Source organism: Talpa occidentalis, unplaced genomic scaffold, assembly GCF_014898055.3.
Source record: "Talpa occidentalis isolate TD23 unplaced genomic scaffold, MPIMG_talOcc4v2.1 talOcc4.3, whole genome shotgun sequence".
NCBI lineage: Eukaryota > Metazoa > Chordata > Mammalia > Eulipotyphla > Talpidae > Talpa > Talpa occidentalis.
In genome coordinates this window covers 119,782,186-119,806,053 of record NW_023603184.1, presented here as the reverse complement: position 1 = coordinate 119,806,053, position 23,868 = coordinate 119,782,186, and the positions used below count along the sequence as shown (strand labels likewise).

The 23,868-nt window shown below is 35.3% G+C and overlaps 1 protein-coding gene and 1 non-coding gene across 4 annotated transcripts; both read left to right on the top strand.

Moving 5' to 3' along the window:
- Positions 1 to 267: 267 nt before the first annotated feature.
- STK17B (serine/threonine kinase 17b) lies at positions 268 to 23,423 on the top strand. Of its 3 annotated transcripts, none has more exons than XM_037523744.2 (8): positions 268 to 361; positions 7,042 to 7,207; positions 11,811 to 12,023; positions 16,779 to 16,923; positions 18,861 to 18,987; positions 19,971 to 20,019; positions 21,121 to 21,300; positions 21,406 to 21,549. In XM_037523744.2, the coding sequence occupies exons 2-8, from the start codon at positions 7,086 to 7,088 to the stop codon at positions 21,524 to 21,526; spliced, it is 957 nt and encodes a 318-aa protein (XP_037379641.1). In that variant the 5' UTR covers positions 268 to 361; positions 7,042 to 7,085; the 3' UTR covers positions 21,527 to 21,549. The 3 variants fall into 3 exon arrangements, with proteins under 3 accessions (XP_037379641.1, XP_037379639.1, XP_037379640.1); XM_037523742.2 differs by lacking the exon at positions 21,406 to 21,549 and adding an exon at positions 22,829 to 23,423 and having other exon boundaries at positions 282 to 361; XM_037523743.2 differs by lacking the exons at positions 268 to 361; positions 21,406 to 21,549 and adding exons at positions 3,567 to 3,586; positions 22,829 to 23,423.
- Positions 7,679 to 7,841, top strand: LOC119256403 (U1 spliceosomal RNA). Its single transcript, XR_005127742.1, has one exon. It is a non-coding gene; the product is annotated as a U1 spliceosomal RNA (small nuclear RNA).
- Positions 23,424 to 23,868: the final 445 nt, after the last annotated feature.

Genomic DNA, 23,868 nt, shown 5'->3' with positions numbered 1-23,868 from the left:
CCCGTCACGTGACGACCCCGCGCCCCGCGCCCGTGATTGGCTCCCGGGGCAGAGGGGCTGGGCTCGAGCACCTAGTCCTGCCCCCTCCCCCCATTTGCAGCAGTTTTCAAACTTTAACTGTAAACCGTGAACCGTGGCCGCCGTCTCGGCCGCGGTTGCCCGAACGGAGCCAGCTCGCCGGGGCCGGGTCGCCACCGCCGCGCGTTTCACGGACGCGTAAAAGTGGGTCCTGCCCGGCTCGGGGCTCCCGGCGCCGCACCGACCTGGAGCTGGAGCGCGCGTCCTGCAGAGCCCGCGGCGTGGGGCGCGACGGGAGCCCCCTCGGAGGGGCAGCCCCGGGAGACCGGCTGCGGCCCGAGCGGTCAGTGTCGCCCCTCGCGCGCCCGTGGCCCCGGGGTGGGCGGGTGGCTGGGCGCTGCGGCTTCATCTCCGAAGCAGGGCGCTCGGTGCTGGGTCCAGAGACCCCCAAACGTGGGCGGGGGTCCGAGGAGGGCCCCCCAGCGACGTGGGGCGCAGCCGCGGGCCCCCCCGGACGCCCGGCTCGGCGGGGGTGGACCCGACTCTGCGGCCTGTCAGGTGTCCCGACGGCTCCGGCCAGTCGCGAGCTCCGGCGGAGCCTCCGGCGGACTGTGGGTGTGGGTGGGGGCCGGGGGTCCTCGCAAGGAGCAAGTCTGAGGTGGGGTGGGGGGACCCCGCGGCCCCGCTCACTCGTGCGCCCGCCGCGCCCGTCCACCCCACGGGGCCCTGGGTCGGGATCTGGACGCGGGGACGCGTCCTGCTCGCTGCTGCCTGTGGTCTGGAGAACGTTCGTGCTCCTCTTGTGGGACGATTTTTAGTTACTGCTTGTGAGAAACTAAAAAAATAAATAAATAAAATAAATAAAATAGTGACTAGACAAGACACATTGCAGCTGTTTTGCTGATGGTCCGCGATCTGGTCTTGGACGCCATGTAAACTTGTTCAGGGAGCCCCGCGCGTCCTGCAGCTGTGCGACGTCTGCGATGTGGACGTTTAGCCCAGTTCTTTGTTTTATTGTAGAGAAACACAGTTTGCTTGGGTTCCTTTGTAGGAAGAAGTAGAGACGAAGTTGAGAGAGATTTTCAAGGCAGCTGGGAGCTGATCATCTTTTGCCCGTGGCGGGACGCTAGGCACCTTGCCATCAATTTGCAGATTGACATGAAGAAAAAAGTAATATTTAAAAACTCAGCCACATACTGGTGGAACTTCAGTGATATTAGTTTTGCGTGTCCCAGGCACTGATTGTTTTGCTGACGTCATGTTTACATTTGTGGTACCGGTGACATGAAAACGCAAACCTGGTGACAGGAAATAGCGTAGCTGGCGTGTGTACCTTGCCGTGAAGTTGGATGTCGGGGGCTCCTTTGAATTCTTGACTCCTGGGGAAAAAGTGCGCAGAAACAGCTGGGTCTATTCTGATGACTAGGCCAGGGACAGCATATGCAAACTGGCATTTAGAGTCTGGGAGTACCATTTTATTAAAGGAAAAGAGGATAAGCTTACTTTCTCTCTGATACACCATTTTATAGTTTCGTAGTGAACTGTGGAAGTAGCTGCAACAACTTCTGAAATGTTTGTTTTATAAACATTAAACTACATACCCATAGAATTGTGTGATTTTGAGGAAGCTGGTCCCTAGAGGCAGTGACCCAGTTTAAAACCTCTTCCCCTTTCATTCTTCTCTGAGCAAAGCTCAGTCTTAAAACTTTTCTTGAATATTTTAATAATTGCAGTTGTTATAAAGAGCTGCTGTAGTTTTTGAGATACATATCTTAACAGTTTAGATCATTTTCCTAAATTATGGCTCTAAAATTGAGGTGAGATATATCTCCATGGCAATATACGTAAGCTTGGATAGTAAAATTTGTGTAATAATTTGAAGGCCTTTCTTTTGTGTGTGTGTACAGAATGACTGCACTTTCTTCTAGCCTTATGGAATAGTGAATTATAATTTGGTTAAGTTAGAATTGTTCTTTGGAGAGCTGACAGAATATTAACAAGATGCAGGCATTTTATGGCATGTTTGTAATCAAGCAGTTTTTTTTGAAGCTTCCACAAACAGCGTTTTACTGATGTTAAGTAAACATTTTAACATATTATTAAAACTTTGTTTTGAAGCTGTTTGATAATTATGAAAGAATTTCCTTATCATAATTTACTTGGTTTAATATTTTAAAACCCAGGAATTAAGGAAACCAATTGCTTAACACTTTCACTTCTTAAATTCTTAAAATTGAATATATAATATCTTATAGTAGATATTTCTTGTATGTAAAATTGGCAGCTGAGAGCAGTGGTCCTAGTTTTACTGCCTCTTAAAAGATTTTGATTGACTCTTGTCTTTTTAAAAATCCTTTTACATTATTGTGTCAGAAACATTGACAGTGATTGTGTGCTTACTTTCCACACGAGAAAACTTCAGATGTTTTTGTTGCTGTTTTCACACTATTGATTTCAAAATTCAGTGCTTTTTTTTTTTTTTTTTTGTGGGACCCTCGCAGGCAGCCTGGGAACGAACCGGCGTTGCAGAGGCTGCAGGCTGCAGGCTGCCTGGCAGCCCAGCGCTCAACTACTGCGCTGAGGCAGGCCCAAAATTCAGTGCTTTTTTTTAGTACTTTATATTCTGATAGACTATTATCAAAGGATTTTCTTTGAATATTTCAATTGAGAAATGTACTTATAAATTAAATTACAAGTACATATCTTTATCTAAATATGTTATAGTAAATTTGCAAATTTCAAGACATAATCTCTTAAATTTTTAAAATTTCTCTGACTTATCTTTTTTCAAATACATTTGACCTTCCACTTTAATGCCATTTTAAAACTAGCTAGTTTTTTTAATAATTATATGCAACATGTTATATGCATTCTCATCCTTTGGAATTTCTTCCCCAAAATAGGGTATAATTATACTTTATGTATTTAAGATTTTAATATTAATAGTGAGATGGTTGTTTTACCTTTAATCATCAATGGATTATAAACCTTTTGCATTATAATAGTTAGCAAAAAGTATTTCAGAGATACTATAAGTAAAAAGTATATAGTACTTTATTTTGCAACAAAAAGTTAATTTTCCATTTGATGAATGATAAGCACTGTGTTTGTTGGCCTACCATATTTCCTTTTTTCAACATCTCTTCTTCCTGGTTCACAATTAAAGGATTTAATTCCCTTTCAGAAGGGAGCTGCAGGCCCTACTGTCTTGGCACAAAATCAGGCCTAGGGTCGCAGCCTGGGAGGTCAGCGCCTGGATAGTATATGTTAGACTGGACTATAGTTTAGTTCCTATTGTGATTTTCAAAGGATTAAATTCTTGAATTATGCTGTCTTTCAACTTTACAAACAGGAGCAACAACAAAACTTGTTAGTAGAATATGTAGAAGGAATGTAGTCTTTCCCTGAAATTGAAAATCATTATCATCCTTATCTCCACACCAGTACTTTTACTTCTAAACTCACTAATAAAACATGGATCCTTCTGCCACACTAGAAGAAAATTCTACCTTTATTCTGATGAATGCTTGATAAATCTCCAGTTCCTATGTTTCCTAGAGAAAACTTGGTAGGTATAAATGGCAGAAAGAGGAATTTTTCCCTGTAATTTTGTGCCTTACTTTGTTTCCCATTGCCTTTTGAACTTACTTCAATGAAAATCTAGACTTATCAATCATTAATAAGATAAGTATTTTAATTACCTGATTGAGGTAGCTCTTAAAATATTGCTGTTCTTATTTAGGTATTTATGTAAAAATAGGTGGCCTTGTGGTCTGGAAAGGAAAATACAATAGAATGATACCTATTTCATGAAAATATGTAATAAAAAAAAATTATCCATGTTTCCAGACCTTGTGGCAATCTTATTGAGAATTGAAATTGTCCATTAGCAATTTAGAATACTTATTTTATTTAGCCAAATACTGAATCAAGACAGACACTAGCTGTAGTTTAAGCTCTAATACTGTAACTTCAAGATAAATGTCAGGTTTTACTAAACCCTTGATGTTATGATATGTACCTAAAAATTCTCACTGTATCTCATAATTCTTATAATTCAGTTCATCAAACATTTTTTGAATTCCTCCCAGGTGCCAGACACCATACTGGGAATTTAGGCAGAGAAGTGAATGGTTGCTGCCCTTCAGACACTAAACATGATTGCAGTGTAACATGTTATTTTGAGATAAAGAGATATCCTTCTATCTGAAGCATAAAGGAGAGACCACATTTAGCTCTATGAGTTTCCGACATATCTTCCTAAGGGAAATGAAAAACTTTGTTGAGCTATGAAGGATGTATAAGAAGAGTTTGCCATTTAAGGAAAGGTAGAAAGATGTTTGAGGCAGAAAAGTGTAAAAGAGATCTAGAGGCAAAATGTGAGATATGAGTGGGCTGGTAGTACTGGAGAGCTAATGAATAAATTAAAACAGACAATTCTGTAGATGTTTTTACTTACCGTATATCAGATATTCAATTTTTATGAAATGTTTTTGTTAGCTTTAAAATGAATATCATAATGAATAGTTTTTAAATTGAGAATAGTTATTATTTTTTTTGTTTTTTTGTTTTTTTAATTAATTAATTTATTTTTAAAGATTTATTTATTTATACAAGCACTGGGTACAGTCAGAAGCGCAGGAGGGTGAGAGAATTCACCAGAGCCAGAGCGGGGAGCAGAGCAGGCAGACGGACGAAGTACACTGCTGAGGGGAGCAGCGGGCGGCAGGAGAAGTCTGCGCGCCATGTGGGACCCTCACCAGGTGGCCGGGGATCGAACTGGCACTGCAGAGGCTGCAGGCAGCTTCGCAGCCCAGCGCTCAACTACTGCGCCACCAGGGAGGCCCGAGAATAGTTTTTAAATCCCTATATAATAATAGGGATTGTTTGTCTTCTATTCCGTAGTGTCACATTTGCTTTCTCCCTTCAAATCAAGGCCCAGATCAAACCTAAAATTTTCTTCTGTTCCTTCCTTCACGCATCTAGATCTGGAATTCTTTTTGTAATTATTGTAATGGGAGTTAATGGATAAAACTTTGAAAATAGGTTTAATATTATTATTCCTATTAGTAATATGTAATCAAAAGCTTACTTGTATCTTTTTTTACCTACTTTCTGTTTCTAATATCTGTTGGTGTCTATAATTGTGTATCAACACACATACACAAATTTACCCACTGATTTCCTTGAAATTTTTTTATTCATGTAACCTAATGTGTTATGAAATGAATATCAAGTGGCGTGAGACATGCAGGTAGTTGAAATCAGTTATAGGTCTGTGAATTGTGGCAAAAGACAATGGTCTGAGGATTGTTTATTGAACTTGAAGAGAATTTGGTGGGCAAACTTAGGAAGACGCAGGAAGGAAAGAGAGAGAGATGATTGATAACCTTTGTGTACCCAAGGATTAAATCTTATGTATAGGGCAACCATGTTTGTGGAGAGTTTGCTGGACAAAGGGGGGCATTCCTGCTCCACTCTCTGCAGAACTGGCCAAAGGAAAGGAAATAGAAAAATTTCTAGGTTGTGGCAACTGGTCAAATGCATTAAATAGAAGGGAAATGCACGTAAGGGATGCTACCTGGGTACCTGAAGTATTTTGCATTATAGATACATTAGTAATAAGTAGGTTTCAGTTTCGTTCATCAGAAATGTACCATTTGTTCTGAGACATGGCTTGTGTGCCAACATATTCAGAGCCAAAGTGAAGTATATCACATTTCAAAAATGACTTTTATTGTAGCATATATTTTCAAAGCAGCCTTTTGCCCAACACTGTTTTCAGCTACATTTATAGTCATACAGATACATTCATCCATTATGATGATTAACAGTGTATGTGAGAAAGAATCTTGAGAATTGTAAACTTACTCTGGTAAGAAAGAGGTTTGTATGTTGAAATAGTAGGGTACAGCTACTGAACTTGGTTGGAGGCTGTTTAGGGAGGAGTATCTTTGGGTAGAATATTAATTCCTATGGAACCATTGTGAAGTATTCTCACAACTAGCTCTGTACCAGTGCCATTTTATGAGTTCACCATTTTTTTAATTTTTAATCTAGATTTCTGCAAGATAGTTTCTATTATGTACACTTTTGTCAGCAGACTTAAAGCTTAGCATTAGTAATCAGGGAAATGCAAAATAAATCATGACAAAAATCCATTTCACCTTCATTATACTAAAATAGTAAAAACTAAAAGTCTGAATGGGTAAAGGGGGAAGCAAAAATCTTAACCCGGCAAATGTTGGTAAGAAAACGATAATACCACCCATCTAGTGCTAAACTGGGGATGGAAAGAAGGGTGTGACTACAGATGTGTTTATGATCTTTTATTTTTAATTTAAACAAGACACGATAAAATAATGAGAGCTGAAAAAGCAGATGTTTGTTATGATATTTGTATTCCTTCCTATAGAGCTCTTCGTACTTGGTAGGCTCGGTACAAGGCTCTAACAAAAGAAACTCTAAGACCTATGTAAGTTTCTGAATTTAGTACTGAAACATAGATAGTCTGTGAAATAAGTTTTATTTCTTTCAGTCATTCACTTGTTAGTAATACAACTCAGAAAATGTGAACTCATTACCAAATTTGTTTGACCATAAGAAATTCAGTTTAAAATGAATAATCATTGTCAAACTAGATGAGATTACCTTCTTCTGTGAAGATAAAACTTTAAGAATGAAAGTTGAAGAATGAAATTAAATGATTGCTTGTATAATAATATTAGTATAACTGTTTGTTAGAAATGTGGGAGGTCATACAGAGTTTTTACAGTAATTTTATTCTGAAACGAAGTCAGTAACTGTTCAAGTGCCAAAAGGTGGTAACAGTTTATGTGTGCTTTTGTTTTTCTTGTGGGTAGCATGTACTCTTTAAATCTTCCTCCCTTTTTTTTTGGTTATATCTCTCTTATACCTATATTGGAGTTATGCAATGTAATACACATCCTGTCTGAGATAACATCTCTCCCCCACTTTAATTATATTTAAGTTATATTCTGTATCTTCTCTTTTTTTAAATAGGTAAAAGTTATCCACTGAAAAAGCTTATCCAGGCACCATCTAACATGTCAAGGAGAAGATTTGATTGCCGAAGTTTTTCAGGCTTGCTAACTGCAACTCCTCAAACACCAATTAAAACAGAAAACTTTAATAATTTTTATACACTTACTTCTACAGAGCTGGGGAGGTAAGGAAGCTTTATGATACATACATTATTTTAGGTTTCTGTTCTTATAGTTGTGTAAAACTCACTTGATCATTATTTAACAAAGATTAGAAAGAAAGTTATCACCCTGTTGTTATACAGGTCTAGTCTTAATGGGCTTAGAAATCAAACCTGTAGAGGATTAGTGAGTGTTCTTATTTGAGAATGAGCTTGGGAAGTGGCAGTTTAACATAAATGAACTGCTATGTTCCCATGTAGGCTCAACCATTTATGAACTGTACAGCCTTATTTAAATTTCTGTGTTTCTTGGTACTATAGTTTTCTCCTGGGAAAACTGTTGATAAACATATGGGGTGAGTATTAAATTAGATAATATTTAAAAATGCTAGTACAGTCCCTAGAATGTACATAATATTGCCAATATCTTACCATTTAGAATGCAACAAAACTTTATTGAGATTGACTAAGATTTCATTAGAAGTTCTGTTTCCTATACTTACCTGGCAGGGGAGATACCATGATCATGAAGATGGTTTTCCCAGGGCGAGGCTTATTCATTGCACTCCGGATGTCTGACCCTTGCGATTTCCCCAAATGTGGGAAACTCGACTGCATAATTTGTGGTAGTGGGGGACTGCGTTTGTGCTCTCCCCTGTATTAAAAAAAAAAAGTTGTTTCCTTTATTCAAAAGCCATGTCAGAAATAAGTGCCATGCAGTGTCATATAGCATATTAGTAAAAACAGACTGAATTGGAAGTTCTGTGGACCTGTCATTAATTTGGATCTGAAATTGAGTTTTACTTAGTTGCATGCTTTCCTTTTAAATTGAGAGAAAGGACTAGATGTCTCCAGATTTCCTTCTATTGCAAAAATGTGTAGAAACTGCTTTGAGCAGGTAGTTAAATATGCAAAGCCTTAAACAGTATACACAATAAAGAGAATTCTTTTCTATTTTTCCAAGTTACTATTTTGAAATTCTCATGTATTAAACTAATTTTGCAAAGTAAGGGATATTATGGGAGGGAGAAATTCTATACATTTTTCTTACAAGGTTTTGGAGAACTAAAACTCTGATAAAAGCAATATTAATAATAAATTGTTTTATGATAAGTTGCCATCATAATGATAAAATTGAATCATAGTTCTTTTTGATATTTTAAAGCTAAAACTCATGATAGAACTGATTAGAATGTTCAACTAATATCTCATCTTCTAACATCTTTATGGAAGAGACACATTTTTCTTTTGATTGACAGGGCTAATGAGTCACATGCTAACTATTTATCTAACTGGTACACCTTGGTAAATTAGAAATCATGACCTTTCATTTGCTAAGAATTTTAAAAGCTTTCAACACTGTACCAATTTTAGTATCTTATACTTTTGCAATTGGAAATTGGGATCATAATTTTGTTTCTCCCAAGATTTGTGCATTTTAAAGTATACAGGATAAATATATAATTCTAGCATGTGGCGAACTATAGCGTTATCTCTCCAAATTAATAGTTTTTCTATTAATTTTAAGATGTGTTTCAGAATTTATTTTTTATTTTTTATTTTTGTGGGACCCTCGCCGGAAGCTAGGAAATGAACCTGTGCTGCAGAGGCTGCGGGCAGCCTCACAGCTCAGCGGTCAGCGGTCAACCGCCGTTCAACCGCTGCCCTCAGAATTTTTTTTTTTTTGACAAACTAAGAGAAAATACCCACAAGTTAATATTTTATCATTCTCAAAAAGCTTTGTTTTGTTATCATATGGGTATGTTTTTCCACCCTTACCCCAACTGAGGCTTGAATTTGTGGTTAGAGGGTGAGGCAGATGCAGAGAAAGGCTTCAGTTACTTGCCTCCCACTCATTTCACATTTATTGTGGTGTTCTCAAACGCCGAAAGAGTGAGTGGTGCTGGGAAGTCTAGTGGGCCTTGCCTTTTTAGGGTATGAATTGACATTATAATTAAGGGTGTTAAATTTTCTTAAATGTTTCTGTTAATTTAGGAACATTATGTATTGAGGATTATTTTTGATGCTAAACCACAGTTAGCATTTTAGAGTAGAGAATAAATGCTTGGGTTTCTTTATGTCACCTGACGATCATGATAAAAATGTTTACCATATTTAGTGAATATCTAAAATATTTTGGAATCTGAAATAAGATTTAAATAAAATAAATGCTTCAAGTACAAGGATTGAAATAGCACAACATATGGATTATAGTAAGTACATAACTTTTGCATTTATGCAACAAATATTTTAGTTTCCGTGATGTGTTATCAATCTGTAGGTTTTACAGTTAGTGATTAGGGTTTCTGACTTCATGGGACTTTTACTTAGTGAACATTAACAAGTAATTATCAATATTATTTGGTCACCTGGATTAATGAATACTATAATTGTTTAAGAAAACCTCTTGGAGAATACCTGAAACAATCAGATAAAAAGTGTTATTTAATTTTGTTCTTTGTTTCTGAGAAAATCTTGGTTTATAGATATAACCATAAAACTAAAGCAGAACTAAATTGCTACAATTGGTGTACTATAAACTATATTTTTTCCCCAGATGAACAATTTTCTTGGCTAACTAGCTTCAGTTTCCTTAGTGCTACAAAGTGAATTTCTTCATAAAACTAAAAATTCCATCTGTTTTAGACAATTTTTTTCTTCTAAATCTAAAAGCAAAAAAAAAAAAAAAAAAAAAAAAAATGAGTAAGCTGTACTTCTTTAAAATCCTAGCATAAAGAGAAACAGTTTTGTAGTGTTAAGAACAGAAAGCTAGGAATTCACATTCCATAGTTTATTTCTTGACACTCCAATTTCATAGGTGAGCTTTCATGAGTCATTTAATCTTAATCTGACTCAGTTTATCCAACATAAAATCTAGAAAATGCAGCAGTTTTAATGTAAACAGAACGGTTGACTTTTTGGGGGGTGCTCACTGAAATGCATCCATCTATATTCTTTTTGCATACAGTGAGAAAAGATCTTATTGTTAAAATTAAATCATTCTCAAATCACACAGGAAACGTTCCTGAATACAGATTTATTAGTCGATATACATTTTGATAAATGTAGAAGTGCCAAAAAGCAATGTCTTTTTTTGCATTAGTAGCTAAAGTTTTTCAGCTTGGATTTCAGTGTTTATCATTGGCATCAGTTTGGAAAAAAGTTGGGGAATAAAGAGTTGGAATCCTTGTCATCCTGGCCCTTGAGAATAGCACATGAAGTACAATGAAGCAATTTGAGCCCCACCCCTCCACCAAACATCAAGTGCGTTAAAAAAATGTTTTCATGCTAAGCATCTAATATTCTGTGTTAGACGTATTTTTTTTAAAGATTTATTTATTTATGCATATAAGAACTGAGGTACAGGCCAGAGGTATGGGGAGATGAGGAGATTCACCAGAGACACAGTGGGGAACAGAACAGGCAGATAAACTGAAATACACTGCTAAGGGGATCAGTGGGTGAGACAGGAGAGGTCTGCTGCGCCATGTGGGTAGCTCCCTGGCAGGCTAAGGATCGAACTGGTGCTGCAGAGGCTGTGGATGGCTTCACAGTGCTGTGCTTATCCCCTTGCACCACCAGGGAGGCCCTAGCCATATATTCTGAGGGGAATTGAGGCAAGAGGAGTTGTAGAACAAGAGTTAATGTCTGAAGATCATTTAGTTATACTTTACTTATTAGTTCCTATCAAGTAACAAAAGCTTTTAAAACCCTCTGGAATTATATGTAAAATTCTCCATTTAAGGGCATAGGTACATTTTTTTCTGAAGAGGCTGTCAATAGCTTTCTTTGATTTTTTTAAAATGTGTTACTCAAAATATGTTTTGGCCTTTGGGAAACTAGATTTTGGGTGACTACAGACTTAGAATACATATATTTACCAGTGTCTTTAGAAATTTTGGCTATGATGCTGAGAACTTCTGTTGGAGAAAGCTAAAACACATACTACTGGCGTGAAGCGTACCTAATGGGTGTATTTGTACATAGCTATTTGTAATCATTAATTTTCTTTAGTTGATCATGAAATGTCTCTGAATTCTCTTTTAGGACATGTATATCTTTGGTATCTTTTACAAGTTTCATAGACCGCTGAGTGATATAGTAAAAGATATATTGGTAAAACTGACAAATTGTGATAGAAAGCTTTAAAAACACTAAAAATGATATTGAAAGATAAAATGATTATACTAACATAATTAAGTCAAACACCCATTTTTGTATTTATTTTAATTATTTGTATTTGAAGGAAAGCTATTTTGATTAGAAAGTTAAAGTTAAGAGTATGATTTTTGGAAATATATCAAGATATATATTATTTCTGGTGTCAGAAAAACAATATATCAGATTGTTGTGATACTTAATACACAATGATTCGTATCAAGAGTGTGGCAAGTAGGTTAATAGTGGAGAATAAACATGATTCTATCTTATCCTGTTATTACATTTGTCATTTGTATTGTTATGTGACAGTACTATACATTTTATAAAGGATCCTTTTAAAGAACAAAAATAAATTTCTAATGGCTTAAATGTCATTGACTTTAAGTTGGAAATGAAACAGTATCTATATTCTAATATTGTTCTTCTTATGGAAATGTCAAAACTGTCCTCATTTTCTTTCCCTCAGAGGAAAATTTGCTGTGGTTAGACAGTGTATATCAAAAACTACTGGCCAAGAATATGCTGCAAAATTTCTCAAAAAAAGAAGAAGAGGACAGGATTGCCGGGCAGAGATTCTACATGAGATTGCTGTACTGGAATTGGCAAAGTCCTGTCCCCATGTGATTAACCTTCATGAAGTCTATGAAAATACGAGTGAAATCATTTTGGTACTGGAATAGTAAGTATATACTCTATTGCATTTGAGTAAGTTATTTTAATTGATGGAATAAGAGAACTAGAAATGACAAAAATATGGCATAATTTGTAAGATTCCTTTTGATAACATATTAGAGCAACCAAGTTTATGTTCAAATATTTTCACAAGTTTAAATATACAGCCTCAAATACATATTGAAGGACCAAATAAAAGAAACATATGCCAGAGAATATTTGAGGAATGCGGTAAATGAGTATTCTTTCATTGCCAATGGGACAGAAAATTGATTTTTTTTTGACAAAATAATCTGATAAATAGGTTAAATGATTTTGTGTGTGATGATATAAGTTTCTTACTCTATCACATCAGGTGACAGTGAAGTCGGACAGATTCATTATTGGCTAAGGTGGAATCTGCCAGCCCTCCCTATTGTAAGGGACATGTCCTCTTTTGTAATTAATACATAATCTATGTAATTATATTTTGAAAGCTTGTGAATATTTCTTTAATAACTTTTCATATATTGATTTCAGTAAACATTGATGCTGCTTATTTGAGTCAATTTTATAATGAATGTCAGAAAATGTTGATCTCTAATTGTTTTTTCCTTCTAAATTTATTAAACCATCACTCTTCTTTAAGAACCGCTCTCACTTTTCAATATCACTGTGAATTTATGGGATTTTTAAGTTAATGAATCATAATCAATTTCTGTCATTTTTAATTACCAAATCTATCCTGTGGTACCCTTTCAAGCTACTCCCGTGGTCTTTATGTGATCTTAGTGCTGTTTGAGGAGTTTCTTTATGGCATACCAAGATATGCAGGATGACTTTTTGTGTTTTCTTTACCTTAGACCTGTTACCAGCTGTGTGTCCAAGAAATTTTGGTTCTTTTTAGTGGAGAATGGTGTTTGGAAACCAAGATAATAGGTGTTTGACGTGCTCCTTACTAGTTCAGTATCATTATTTCTAGGCCATTTCCAAGAGTAGCATTAGGAAATAATGTTCTTTTAAAAACCATGAGTTTGTTTTGATAATTCCTGTTTAAATCTGCCCCATTGAGTTCTTGATCACCACTCACATTTCTACATTTTTTTAAAAAAGATTTATTTATTTTTATACAAGACCTGGGGTACAGGTTAGAGGTATGGGAGGGTAAGAGGATTCACCAGAGACAGAGCAGGGAACAGAACAGGCAGACGGACATGAAAGCACTACTGAGGGGAGCAGCAGGTGCGACAGCTTCACAGCACTGTGCTCAAGCCTCTGCTCCAACAGGGAGGCCCACATTTCCACATTTGTATCTCCCTTCTCCCATGGTCAGAACCTGGGTTTTCATATTTACACACTCATTTGCTTTAAATCACAATACACACAAAAATTGCTTAAACTTAACAATATGAATGACTTAGTAAAAGTTCCACTTTTTTTGCCAATTTTTTTTTTTTGTCTGTACAATACAGCACACTAAGGGTGTACAATCAGAGCTATATGGTTATATACATGTGTTTCTGTTCATACTGAATTTTTGGATTTGATTTTTCAATCCTTTAATTTTTTTGAAATTATGAAAACAGATTACATGATTTAAAACTCAAAGATACCTATAAAGATATATGTGCCTATCCTTTCTATTCTCTTCTCACTGAAGCTTTATAGGTTAACCATATTTGTTTCTGGATCATTCTTCATGTGTTTCTTCTTGCAGATACATATAGATATATATTTTTTTTTTAAAAAAATATTTATTTATTTATGCATACCAGACCTGGGGTACAGCCCAGAGGTGTGAGAGTGGTGGTGAGCGGCTTCACCAGAGATAGAGTGGGGAACAGAACAGGCAGACTGACTGAAATACACTGCTGAGGGGAGCAGCAGGTCAGACAGGAGAGGTCAGCTGTGCCATGTGGGTTGCTCCCTGGCCAGCTGGGGATCAAACTCATGCTGCAGAGGTTGCAGATAGCTTCATAGTACTGTGCTTAGCTTAACCCTTGCACCACCAGGGAGGCCCCATAAATATATATATATTATTTTAATGCCCAGTCCACAGGAAATCATTTCATTGCCAGTTATAAAGTCTAAATGATTTTTTAGCCTTTTGGACTATTTGAAAAGTAATGTAAATACTACACTTTTGGAAGGTAGTGGTAGCCCTCTTTATAAATTGGGGAAAATTTGAGGATAGTGATTCATCCCATCCTCATTCTCCATGAGACAATGACATCTATATCAAGTGTTTTAAAAGCATTTGCAGAGTTTAATAAAAAATACACAAAGCTTTTTTAAAAATCCACATAGAAGATGGTAGTATCTAATTGGACGCATTAAATTTTAATGCTTAGTTTTAAGCTAACTAAAATTGATTATAAAAAATAATTATTAATCCTTGAAAAACATGGGATAAGAACTTTGTCCTAGAAATAGCAAAGTTCAAAGGGGAAATAGTTCATATTTACCAGAGACTGTTTTGTGAGATCATATGAGAGAGGAGTTTTGTCAAAAATTACCAATTTATGTTGTCTATTAAAAAAGTAAATGTTATGAACCCAATAGAATATGACAGGGACTATAACAAAATATGTAAAACTAGAAAAACCTCACTTTCTAAAATAAGCTTGTTAATCACCAAATAATGCATTTTAATATAGTGAACAGTTTCACCAATAAAATATGTTGGGCATTTACTTTATGGAAGACACTATACTAAACACTATTTCTGTATTCTTATTTGATTTTTAAAGCAATCCTCCAAAAGGGAGACTTATATTCACTTCACATATTCTAGTTTGGAGGCAGGAAATACTCTTAATTTCTTTCCATTCTCAAATTCCATGGGCTTGGTTAGCACAGAAATATTATTTTAAAAGAGACCCTTAATATAAAAGTTTAAAGTTCATTCATTTTGATCACTAAGAAATATTTGCCTTAAGAATATTTACTATCACATTCCACAAATCTGGATATATTTGTATTTTATGAGCAAAGAAGATACTCTTTGTTGAAAATCATGACTCTCTAGTACATAAGAAAATCCATCATTTTGGGTAGGAAAATTGGTTTTCTGATTTTAATCTTTTATATATTAAATATATTTTCTTTGTGTTACATCTTCTTAAATTTTTAATTGATGTTTTTAATTGAGGTAACATTGGCTTACATTATTGTTAGTATTTGCTAAGTATATGATCCCCCTTAGGCATCTCCCCCATAGTACACCCACCACCCCAGCACTCATGGGGTGTTTTTTATTGTGCTTTCATCCCTCTTTGTTCTTACTCCTATGGGCATCTTTCTCAGGGCATTATCTCTCTCCCTATTCATTTTTATTTATTTATTTATTTTTTTGGTAAGAACACATTTCTTTTTTTTTTTTTTAAGATTCTTTTTTTTTTTTTTTTTTAAAGATTTATTTATTTATTTATACAAGCACTGGGTACAGTCAGAAGCGCGGGAGGGTGAGAGAATTCACCAGAGCCAGAGCGGGGAGCAGAGCAGGCAGAAAGATTGAAGTACACTGCTGAGGGGAGCAGCGGGCAGCAGGAGAGGTCTGCGTGCCATGTGGGACCCTCCTCCGGTGGCCGGGGAGCAGCTGGGGATCGAACCGGCGCTGCAGAGGCTGCGGGCAGCTTCGCTAACCCAGCGCTCAACCGCTGCGCCATGGGGGAGGCCCTCCCTATTCATTTTTAAACTCTTGCAGCAAACTATAAAAGTCAGACAGATTTAGATGGTATATTGCACATATGTTTACATGACTGTAACTGTGTAACTGTGCTAAAGTACTGTTAGCACACACTTACATATAACACATATACAAATAATAAGCAAATGGATTAGAATACTCCAAAATTCTAAGTTTTTGTCCCTTTAAGGATAAATTCTTCTAATAGAGACAGAAAGAGTAGAAGTACCTGAGTGTGCCTTGCGGGACAATAATTATAATAAAAGTGACTTTTCTGACTACAGAGATATATTTTTCTTCTCTGAAGTTGCTGCTATGTCTGACTTATTTTAGCAAAGCATCTGGGTGTCACCTACTCACTGTTTCCACTTATGCTTCCAATTTCTGCTGACTTCTGCTATCTGTTTCTTATGTTAGCATTTCTTTCCTTCCTCTTAACTCTTCCTAATTTTCCATTTCCCATGGCTCCACCTCTGTCCATACTCTTGTGGGAAAATGACAGTTCTACAAAAGACATTGGTCAGCTTGCCAAACAGAAAGAAAGAAACAAAATTGAAAACAAAATTGAAACAAACAAAAAAATCCTTAGGCTACCTTTTTTTCTGGTTATAAAAGTCATCCTGTTCTTGTGCTAAGTTTCGGTTTAAAAGTACTTATTTTTTTCATCTGTGAAATGAGAATAACCACCTACCTCACATGATTCTCATGAGGATGAGAAGAGATGATATCTATACATAAGCAAAATGAAGGAATAAAGCAGCACTCTGCACATACTGTTAGCTGTTATTTTTATTGCAGTGTTAAGGTGGACTATAATATTATTGAATTACAAAGCAATTTTATTTTATTCACTATCATTATTTAAGTGATAATACCTACTATATTCTTGTTATTTACTTTCTTTCTTCAAGATCCCGCCCACGTTGTGTGCTCTTATTTAAGTCTTTAAATGCGCACACACAACCACACGTGCGCACGCACACACACACAAGTTTAGATGATTGTGTGTCTTTTTACTCAGCAGATGTAGTGTTTAAAAATAATCATTTTTAGGTCTATGATCTTTCAAGTTTCTATTGTCTGTTTTTATTCCAGTGCTGCAGGTGGAGAAATTTTCAACTTGTGTTTACCTGAGCTGGCTGAAATGGTTTCTGAAAATGACATTATCAGACTCATTAAACAAATACTTGAAGGAGTTTGTTATCTACATCAGAATAATATTGTACACCTTGATTTAAAGGTAATGTATCATGTGATTTGAAGCAACACAGCACTTGTTCCTTCTCTGCTCTTGCTGTGCACATTGCAAGCTGGTACTGGTAGGAAACAACAGTCAGATCAACTTGTCTATACTGCCCTGGGCATGCTCTTTGTTTACTTATGTGCTACATGGACATAATTTTATTTTGGTAGAGAGGAGAAGGCTGCATATATGAGCAGCTCAAATTAATCACTGGACTCTTAAAAACCATCATTCCTGTATATTCATTCTACTCCACTCCACTCTTAATGCTACATCCTGCACCTTCTTATCTTATAAAACTTTCTACCTCTAAAATAAAATACTGAATGTAATCTCCATCTCTGAAGATAACTTCCAGCTAGTCTTCATTCATCTTTTTCTTGAGACTTTCAATGTTTTGACTCTTCCTATGCCCCTCTCTCTTACCCAAGTCCTGAAATACCACTTCAGCCTCTCATGTTACAATCCTTTATCTTTTCTCCATAGGATCTTTCAATATGAACCCATCTGTCTCTTAGTTATTGAACATTGGTCTCTTTTCTTTCTATATAGCCTCCTTGCATAAGCCTTTGACCTCCACTACCACTTTCAAAAGAATGACTCTCAAATCCTCACCTATAACCTGGGCGGCTCTCCTAAATTCCAAAACATTTTTTCCAACTGCTGATTAGATACCATTTAATTGATGTACAAACTTTAAAAATTACATGTCTCAGATGTATCATTTTCCCTTTTGTCTTACCCCTTTTTTAAAAGAAAAAAAGAAGAATCTATTCTTCTTTGTTGTCCCTTCCCCTCCCTACCCCGTAACTATCTCCCTGTCATGTCCTTGACTGATGATATTGGAAAACTGGCAACATGGTTAATAGCAGGGTACTCATACCCCAACTAACTTCCTGTTGAGTCTTTTTTTTAAATGTTTATTTATTTATACAAGAACAGAGGTACAAGCCAGAGGCACAGGAGAGTGAAAGAATTCACCAGAGACAGAGAGGGGAGCAGAACAGGCAGACAGACCGAAATACTCTGCTGAGGGGAGTAGCAGGCGAGACAGGAAAGGTCTGCCCTGCCATGTGGATATCTCCCTGACCAGCTAGGCATCGAACCCGCACTGCAGAGGCTGCGGACAGCTTCACAGTGCTGCAATCAATCTGTTGAGCCACGGGGGAGGCCCTGTGTCTTTTTTTTTGCAGAAGACAAACCAAGTGTATTACATAACATCTCATTGCACTTAAAATCAGGGCTGTCATATAAACTTGGCTTTCTATATTATCATGCCTGTAGTTGACAGGAGAAGCTAGTACATTTACTTCATCTCATGTAATGGACCTCTCTGTAATGGACCTCAGTAAATAGCCTAAGTATAAAGCAAAGGTACACAGTTCCAGGAGACAATGAGAAAAAACCTTCTCACTGTACCATGCATCCACTGTCTAAACACCTTCAGTCAGGCCCAGAACCATATCACTCTACTGAGTCATTTTCTGTTTCTGGAACTTTTGCTTTCCCCCCCTCCCCCACGTCTTCTTTAGTGCTGTTCCATCATGCACATTTCTAACTGGCATATCCTATTGACCTTTATGCATCATCTTTAAGCTACAGCTTAAGCATCATCTCTATGACAACGCTTTATTGAACATTATAAAGGGCAAAATTAGTCTTGACTATATATTGAGTTTTCTCACTCATACCCAACTTACCTATATATATATTTAATTTCTTTCTCCTCCAAACTAGCAATCCTCTTTAAGTGTATTTTTTACTGTATGTTTCATTGAATCTGTAGCTGCTCCTAAATAATAGTTTAGTAAGTTTCTGATGATTGACTCAACAAATGCATAATAGCTAACATAAAGAGTCTACTTTATTATAAGACTAGTATTCTTTTATTGTCGTATATTGCTTTTAATTTTTTGTTGTCGTGCTCTGTTTAGCCACAGAATATATTATTGAGCAGCACATACCCTCTTGGGGATATAAAAATTGTAGATTTTGGAATGTCTCGGAAAATAGGCAATGCATGTGAACTTCGGGAAATCATGGGGACACCAGAATACTTAGGTAAGAATGTCCTTTTATTTTCTATACTCTTTTAAAATTTATTAACTGAAAATGATACATCTGTAAAACTATAATTTAGAACAAATATATCTAGAATATATTTGATTCAAGTATTTTAATGCTTTGAAATTTAGTTGTGACACATTTAAATGAAATGTAGGATTATTGAGACATTTGCAACAATTCACAGGGTACTGGGCATATAAATTCAAAAGTTTAATGTTTGTAATTCTAGATAACACAGTTCACAGAAGTATGTGAAAAAGTTATAGGTGATGTAATGGAGGCTGACATATATCTCTCAAAGGCTGTATTTACAAAATATTAGGGTTTAGTAAACAATTTCTCTTTGGAAAAATTGTGAAACTGTATTGTGATAAAAAGAAAGTTTTTCAATTATTCATTCTAGTTTGGACTCTACTAATTTGAAATACATGACACTGCTTAGGAAGTATAGAGAATTTAACACTTTTTAAAAATCTTGGCAGCTGGAGACAGTGGGAAATCATTGCTTTGGTAGTTTAAGAGAGATATTTAATCTATTTGAAAATCAAAAGCTCTTCCATAAGCATAATTTGCTTATAAAGTAATTGTATATGATTCTATTTACTCTGCAAAGAAAACCTTAAGTAATGTAATAAAATAATGCGAAATAATTCATTATTAAAACTAAATTTTTTAAGTATCCTAGTTTCTATCATTTCATTGTTACTATTATTATTTTTTTTTCTTCTGAGATTAATTATTCCAAGAATATTATTTGTGCTTTTAAACTATCTGCTTATAAATTTGGTTAACATTAAATTGTTTAAATGTCCAGTCACAGGATCATCAATACTTTGCTAAATTTCTATCAATCCTATATTAGTAATTGCTTAAAATTAAACCCTGTTTAATATAATTTTCATGTTTTTAAATTTGATGTAATATTCATTTTTTTAAATTTAAATTTTTCAGTATTGAATTTTGTTTTCTGTTTTCAGCTCCAGAAATCTTGAACTATGATCCTATCACCACAGCAACAGATATGTGGTAAGATTTCATGATCTAAATGCCTTTATTAAAAGTTGGGTGGTGTATAGCCTTTGATTCCAAATGTAAATAAATAAGGCTTTCTTGAAAAGATTTTTATTCAGGTATCATTATTATGCCACAAGTAAACATTTACCTGTCCTTTTAAAGTATTATTGATCCTAGAGGAAGACTCGGGCTTAGTAAAAGAATAAAATAGTTGTTATGTGCTGTGCTATATGTTCTGTCTTGAAGGTAAAATGCCTAATGAGCATGGAGGAAGCTGCAGAGAAGCACTAGATTGGAGATATTTGATCTAGGGTTAGAGCTAGGAAGGTATTTGTTAAACAGGAAAATGAGGTCAGGTCTATGCAAAAGTTTTAATTTTCAAAGGTACGTCTCTAGAATTTTGTGAGTTTTTGTGGTTAGTACAGAGAGACTGTCATAAGCTGAACTGGAATTGATATTGGAACTTTAGTGGGGAACTAACTTCATAGGTCAAGTGAGAGAGTTTAGACTTATTCTCTGTATTCCAAGGAACTGCTAAAGAGTTTGCCAAGGAAATTGTCCTGTGGCTAAATAAGTAGATGGAACATGTACTTCTGGCACCTGAACAGTGGCCTTGTCATTAACAAATTTAAGACTTTGAAAAGTTTTGCGAAAAAAAGCTGCCTTCCCATCTCTGTACTTTGCCAAACTTGTAGACTATTTTTGCTTAGAACTCCTTGTTTATGTCTCACAGATCATTACTGTGTCACTGGACACCATTTAGGAGATGCTGCCCTTTGCGCAGCTTTGTGTACTTGGTAACAGGTGTCTTTGTGAAAGGCAGACTATAGGTATAATGATGTATATTTAATACATCATATTTATATTATAATTATATTACACATGCATTTGTGTTTCCCTTATAGTCTTTCTGTGAGGCAGACCTTAAGATAACATATTTAGTTTTCATAATGTATTATAGGAACTTTGAAAAGCAATGTATTTATAGTTTAAGTTTGTATTTTAACTATACAAGTTTTGAGGATAGGGATATGTTGAGTGCTCATTTTATATAAATATTTTAAGGTTAACACATGTTTTAAGTTTCCCTCTTCTCCCTTACTTGTTTTTCAGGAATGTTGGAGTAATAGCATATATGTTGTTAACTCATACATCCCCATTTGTGGGAGAAGATAATCAAGAAACATACCTCAATATTTCTCAAGTTAAAGTAGATTATTCAGAAGAAACTTTTTCATCAGTTTCACAGCTGGCCACAGACTTTATCCAGAGCCTTTTAGTAAAAAACCCAGAGTAAGTAATAACATTAATTTCCTTAAATACTTTACAAAATAAATATGTTTACTAAGAAAAATACATTTTAAAATGATAATGAAATTATTAAACATATGATCTTAGATTTCAGGTAAAATGGAGAGAGAGCTTGTATGAAAGATCATTGCTTAACAAATCTGTAACTTCAAACACAGAATATACCAAATATAGAACAGGTAATTTTAGAATGAAGAGATTTGGGTGATTTCTCTTAACCTGTTAGTAATCCCCAAAATTCCCTAAAATAATTAGAAGTGAGTTTATAATATACATGACTTGCTGTGCTAAGACTTTATTTTAAATGATGTGTAGTTTATAGTTATATGATAAGTACAAATTACTGATTGTCAAATCTTTAAGGGTCAGGTGTTCTTTGATTGCCTAATAAAGAAGGGACTTGAAACTTTGACTCAGGACTCTTACCTCATTGATTGGCAATGTCAAAGCAGATAACAGAAAAAGCTGACCTCCTTTTATCCAGCATCAGCCTTATATTACTTCAAAATAAAGTAAATTTTATACCTAATGACTGTACATAATGCAGCAGGTGTGATATAGTGGGTCCTGGTTATATTACTTGTAAGTTTTTATATGTCTGGCAATAATTTAATCTCCTGCATGATTTCGAAAAGATTTCGCTTTGATGATTCATTGCCCAATCCCCATAAACTTATCAGTTTAAGGGGGAAAAAAACACATATTTAAATAATTCTTTTATCAACTTAATGTCAGTCTGAACAAACTCTCAACTGGCAATATTTTGGATAACGGACGGTTATATTTTGTAGAAATAGTAATAATGCCATTGTTTCTTCTTAAAAGCAGTTTTCGTTTTCTTAACTTTTTGGCCTCAATTCTAAAATTTTTATAGTGGGCACAATAATTTTTTTTATTATCAGAAAGAACTAAACTTAAATTCAAAGACTGAGGAAACATGTTCTAATGATGACAGTTGTGTTAAGAGTCAAATTATGGGCATATAGGTGTTTTCCTCTCTTCTGAAATATTGTGATATTTGTCCATATTGCTTTCATAATAGACAATAAAGCTTAAAAACTGAAAATGTTTAATAATATCATTGGAAAAGTAGCCTTTGTTTACAAGATTTTGCTTTTCAAATTTCTACTTTTAAGAATTCAAAATGATAGCAGAATATAAATTATTTAGATATATTTTTCTCTGAAAGGGTTATAAACCCATCAGTATTTTATAATTTTACTAATTTTGACTTGTGAGGCTAATATTTGTTCTCAAGTTTATTGACTAAACAGTCTCATTTTAAGCTCCATGGTAAATTGAATTTTCAGGACTTGTCGAAATTCTATGTACTACATAGATAATCTGTGTACTACAGTTTTCCTATTATTCCTCCGTACTATTTGGATTTCATATCATAGTTTATGTTATTTTTATAATAAATGAAAAACAGGTCAGTAATACATCAAATTGCTGACATTTCCAACTAGATTTGTAGTTTTTAATTTTCTCTTGGTGCTTTATTTCAAAGGAAAAGACCAACAGCAGAAATCTGCCTTTCTCATTCCTGGCTACAGCAGTGGGACTTTGGAAACTTGTTTCATCCTGAAGAAACATCCAGCTCCTCTCAGATTCAGGATCATACAATATGGTCCCCTGAAGACAAGAATTCTAAATCCTCTTGTAATGGAACATGTAGTGATCGAGAAGATAAAGAGAATATCCCGGAGGATAGCAGCATGGTTTCGAAAAGATTTCGCTTTGATGATTCATTGCCCAATCCCCATGAACTTGTGTCAGATTTACTTTGTTAGCACTTTTCTCTTCGACTCATTTGGACTGATTTTAGAATTTGAAATCCACTCCAGTATGAGACTGTGGTTTGTAACTTCGTATATGGAAGTAACTTCGTATATTGTAAAAGCACCTTTGCATAAAAGAATTTAAGAAAATATTTTAATGCTAAATTACTGCTTTTATAATAATATACCATGTAACATCCTGAGAGATCAACTGTGTGAACAAGAAAATATTTAAATATATGACCAAAAAAATTGTGTATGTGAGTTCACATGTTAATGAGAATTCAAGTTCAAATGGATTTTTCAAAACATTTTAGATATCAAGAAAAAATTGGTTTGATGGTTTGAGTTATATTGTGGTTGATATAAACTTAGCAAAATGAAGAATTTAATTGACTTACTAAGTTAATTCCTATACAAGGCCTCTATTGACAAGATTTTATTTAAGGTGGCAGTACAAAGCTAGGTAAGAATATATACTATTTTATATATGCTCAAGAGGCATTTACATTTGAAAAATGGTTTTCTATTGTGAATATTTTGAAATTGCATACGTTTTCCACTATATATGTATATAGCCTGCTATGTGAGATGGTCTTTTTAACCAGAACAAGGAAGGGATTAGAAACCTATCAGGGAGATTCAGTAAAAGTTGTGGCAGAGAAAAAATATATTACTTTTTTAAAAAAAAATTCTGTAAGATGGGGAATAGATTGGGCACAAGTGTAGAGGATTTCATCCTCTGGAATTTCTGGAGTAGGATATACAT